Below are 4,630 nucleotides of genomic sequence, written 5' to 3' on the forward strand. Positions count from 1 at the left end.
AAGAGGGTGAGGTGAGTCTACAATTGATCCCTACATCCCTAATTATGTCAAACCTTGTCATCCAAAATGACAGATTTTGGACATGAGACTCATGTATGAAATCTAAATAAAATGTTAATGACAAAATTACCACAGCTTGTATGATATGCATGAGCTATAAAAAGAAAATAGATCATTTTGATTAAACTAAAAGAAATGGGAACAAAAACAGGGTTGCCTTCATCCTGAAAGTTGCAGCCTCTTTTACTAACAAATTAAACTGTTTTTCACCACCAGTTCAGACACCATTAATACAAAGTGTAAATTCCTCTAATAAAAAAGGCATTTCCTTTAAAATTGAGGATAAAAATAAATCGTAAGTAGCTATGACTTAAAGAGACCAAAAGTAGAAGGGACAAGCAAAAGAGACAGGTTTCTGTGGAGCAATAAACCAAAACTTTCCTTCCTATTGTATTTTGGATTATGATTTGATAGTAAGAGCATTATTCAGTACAGAACTACAATAATTGTATCAAAGTTGAAGATGATTACTTCTAAATTCTACATGTACTTGACATATTAATAATAATAATAAAAAACACTCAAACTCATGAAATTAATGTATTTGTGGAGATAGTGCAAATGAATTGTAACCATAAAGCATACCTCCAAATTCTTAATGCTGGATGCAGAGGAAGTATAATTGAACTAGTTGTGTTTTACAATAAGATATCATAATCTACACACTTTTTAGGTCATGCCCAGTGAAAACTATGTTGAACACAAATAATCATTCTAGTAATGCTAATTGCAGAGAACACACAAGATAATACTTGAAATCTATGTGTATGATCCATAGAAGCAAAGCATTGAGGCAGGCACTCAGGGACTGCAACTGCCAGTAAGAGCACTTGGTTGCATCAAAAATAGAATTGAATTTCAGCTTCAAAACAAATTCAATTCGGAAGGAAATCTAACTAACAACAAATAAGACTGTATCTCAATTGTGTTTGGTGACAAGAAAACAAAAAAATAGTGATAAGAGATTCAATAAATAGTCAACTCGGTTTTTAGTCTAAAACTACAGCAAAAGAGACTATAACTCCTCAATAATGGAATCTAAAATAGTAAGTTGGCTAAATTAAAAAAAAATATATATATATACTGAATGTGAGCCAAACTAAACTTAATCCATGAATTTATTTTTTTAATTTGAGTACCTAAAACTATTTTTTTGTTAATAAAAAATAGATCCTTATGTTAATTTTGACAATATATATTAGTTTAGAAACATGACACATTTCGTAAACACAAGTAATTTGAAAAAACAAACAAAAACCTGGAGAAAAATACAGTAATGCATGACAGAAGAGATTAAAATTAAATTTTAGCAGAGACAATGAAGATAATGACCGGGTAGCTCCATTTAAAAAAAAAACCCACATCAAAACCAACAGGATATCAAATGTATTTGTGCCTATATATGCATAAAAGTGTAAGCAAATATTCACATGTCAAATTTTAACACAACGCAGAACCACAATCACATGCAAAATTTCCAATGAGACAGATACAGTAATTGTTGAACCGATACAGAGCAACTAACCTGGTAATTTCGTGTGCAACCGAGAATGAGCTTCGTAAGATGCTTCAGCTTTAGCTTTCCAGGAAGATAATATTTCGATGATCTCGTTGGTTCTGCAAATAAAAGTCACAGGAAGAGATAATTTTTGTTAGGGAAAACAGTTAGTTTAAGATGATACAAAATGATCTAAAAATTTTTTTAGGTCAAGTGGGAATAAAATTACCTGGGTCAGTGCATGTCTTCTTCAAACGCGAGATGAGTTCCTCATGACAGCAGATCGGTGGCAGATGGGCTTGATTTACAGTCGGCTAACAACCAATTCGTGTCTTTGTTAGAGAATGGACGACGCATCACAATCAATCAACTGAAAGCAGGATTAAGTGATGTCTAACCTTGTTTACAACAGCAGTAAACTATCTCTCTCCCTCGCAGCCAAGAGAGATGATGAGGAAGAAGCCCAACTCTCTCCTTATCTCTCTGTCTCTCTTTTACCTTTTGTCTTGAGAACGAGTGTGTGGGTGTGTTTTGTGGGTGTGTTTTGTGGCGAGGAGAACTAATTTTTTGAGAAGAGGGTAGCTGTGGATCGGGAGCTCAGGGACGAATATTGCAGAAGAGGGGAGACGATGGTGTGTAGTTGAGGGCAGATAGGGTGAAATTAATTTTTTGGTGTGAAATTAATTTTTTGTTAAAGTTTGCTGCGTTTTCTGAACAGCAACAACGGTAAAAAGCAGCCCTCACATGCTTTTGTTTACCCTGCGTTTGAAACTCAATTTATGTGGGCCCCATGGAGTTATAAAACGGTGGTTGCAGTTGAACCAAACAGGTTGATGCGACGAAACGCTGGAAACGTGGACGCTGCCACGTTACCAAACGGGTTCGAAGTTCCTCTCGAGGCAGTGAATTAATCACCGTGGTCCTCTATGACTCGATAGCTTTGAAAGTCTTCCGCTTATTGTCAAGGTCTATTTTTTTTTTTTTTTAGAGCTGTTTATCCACGCTGTAATACCTATTATGTCAACTTTTTTTTTTTTTTTTTAACCTGAAGTGTCCGGGCCAGCTTACGCACAAATTCCTACATAATAGTTGTTTTTTTAGTAAGATTTAAAACTGTTTGATTATTAAATTAGTAAATTTATAATAAAAACTTATAATAAACGAGTATTAAAATTTTATGAATAATTGCTGGTTAGTATTCAAATCCTATTCTCATGGATTTTAGTATTTGTCAAGCTCATAATTCTATCTTCAAGTGACGTTTTGTCTAAAAATTGCTGGTTTTAATGATTTTTTTAATTATGTTATTTTTCTAAAAAATATTTAGCTTGTGCTATTTCTTTTTAATGCTAATAAAAAAATCAAAATAACTTTTCATACCTACCATGCTTCCTCATATCTTTTAAAAAACAAAAAATGTACAGCTAATTAAACCAGAAAAAATACGAGGGGCATGCTAGTAAATTAATCACCCTGCTTGGAATCACAACCTCTCAAAGTAAATCTTTTCCCCGTCTTCCTTGGAATTATCTCAAACACGAGCAACGCACGTGCACTCTCCCGTCCACAAGACATTAAAAACCATCTCCTCTCCTCCTGATTAAAAAATAAAAAAAAGGAGACCTTAAACCTGATAAAAAAAGGAGAGAAACGTAACCCTTCAGACACTCCGTCCCACACTCACTCATGGACTCTCTCGCTCTCTTCTTCACTGGGGCTCTACTAGCCGCTGGCATCTACTGGTTCGTTTGCGTTCTCGGCCCAGCCGAGCAGAAAGGCAAACGGGCAGTAGATCTATCCGGTGGCTCCATCTCGGCCGAGAATGTCCAAGATAACTACGATAAATACTGGTCTTTTTTCCGCCGTCCCAAAGAAATCGAAACAACTGAAAAGGTCCCTGATTTTGTTGACACATTTTACAATTTAGTCACTGATATTTACGAGTGGGGATGGGGTCAGTCCTTCCACTTCTCTCCATCCATTCCCGGAAAGTCCCACAGTGAAGCCACGCGCCTACACGAAGAGATGGCCGTGGATCTGATCAATGTCAAGCCTGGAGATCGAATCCTGGATGTCGGATGCGGTGTTGGTGGTCCGATGCGTGCTATTGCTGCACATTCACGCGCTAAGGTGGTCGGCATCACCATCAACGATTATCAAGTGAATCGTGCGCGCACGCACAACAAGAAAGCCAGGTTAGATTCACTTTGTGAAGTTGTTCAAGGAAATTTCCTAGAGATGCCGTTTCCTGAGAACAGCTTCGACGGAGCTTACTCGATCGAAGCGACATGTCACGCGCCGAAACTCGAAGAGGTGTATGCAGAGATCTTTAGGGTCTTGAAGCCTGGATCTCTTTACGTGTCCTATGAATGGGTCACAACTGATAAGTACAAGGATTCTGACCCTGAACACGTGGAGGTTATTCAAGGTATTGAAAGAGGTGATGCTTTGCCTGGGCTAAGAAACTATACTGATATTGCAGAGACAGCAAGGAAGGTAGGATTTGAAGTTGTGAAAGAGAAAGACTTGGCTAAACCACCAGCACGGCCATGGTGGACTAGGCTTAAGATGGGAAGGATTGCTTACTGGAGAAACCACATTGTTGTAACAGTACTTTCCGCTGTAGGGATTGCACCAAAAGGGACTGTTGATGTTCACGAGATGCTGTTTAAGACAGCTGATTACCTTACCAAGGGTGGTGATTCTGGGATTTTCACTCCTATGCATATGATTCTCTGCAGGAAACCTGAGAAGAAGACAGAAACGGCTTCAGATTCTTAGTCTCTAATTTGATTGGTAATAAATCAAAACAAGCCCTGTTTTTATTATTATTATTATTATTATTATTATTATTATTATGTTTGAGTAGCTTATGTTCCCCCTCCTTTGTGACTTTTTAGTTATTTTCCTCTTTTCTCTTCCTTTTAGCTTTTTGTTAGTTCAAATCCTCATCTTTGTATTTTTTTTTTGGTTTTCCTGGCTGTAACTTGGTTTTTTTTACTGTTATTATGGTGATAGTGAAGAATCCAAAGGTCAAGATGATTGTTATCTAAATTTCCAGTTTTTTTCTCA

The 4,630-nt window shown here is 36.8% G+C and overlaps 1 protein-coding gene across 1 annotated transcript; it reads left to right on the forward strand.

The window, feature by feature from the left end:
• The first annotated feature begins 3,148 nt into the window (after nt 1–3,148).
• Nucleotides 3,149–4,630, forward strand: LOC118052638 (24-methylenesterol C-methyltransferase 2). Its single transcript, XM_035063638.2, has one exon. The coding sequence runs from the start codon at nt 3,245–3,247 to the stop codon at nt 4,337–4,339; it is 1,095 nt and encodes a 364-aa protein (XP_034919529.1). The 5' UTR covers nt 3,149–3,244; the 3' UTR covers nt 4,340–4,630.

Source organism: Populus alba, chromosome 2, assembly GCF_005239225.2.
Source record: "Populus alba chromosome 2, ASM523922v2, whole genome shotgun sequence".
Lineage (NCBI taxonomy): Eukaryota > Viridiplantae > Streptophyta > Magnoliopsida > Malpighiales > Salicaceae > Populus > Populus alba.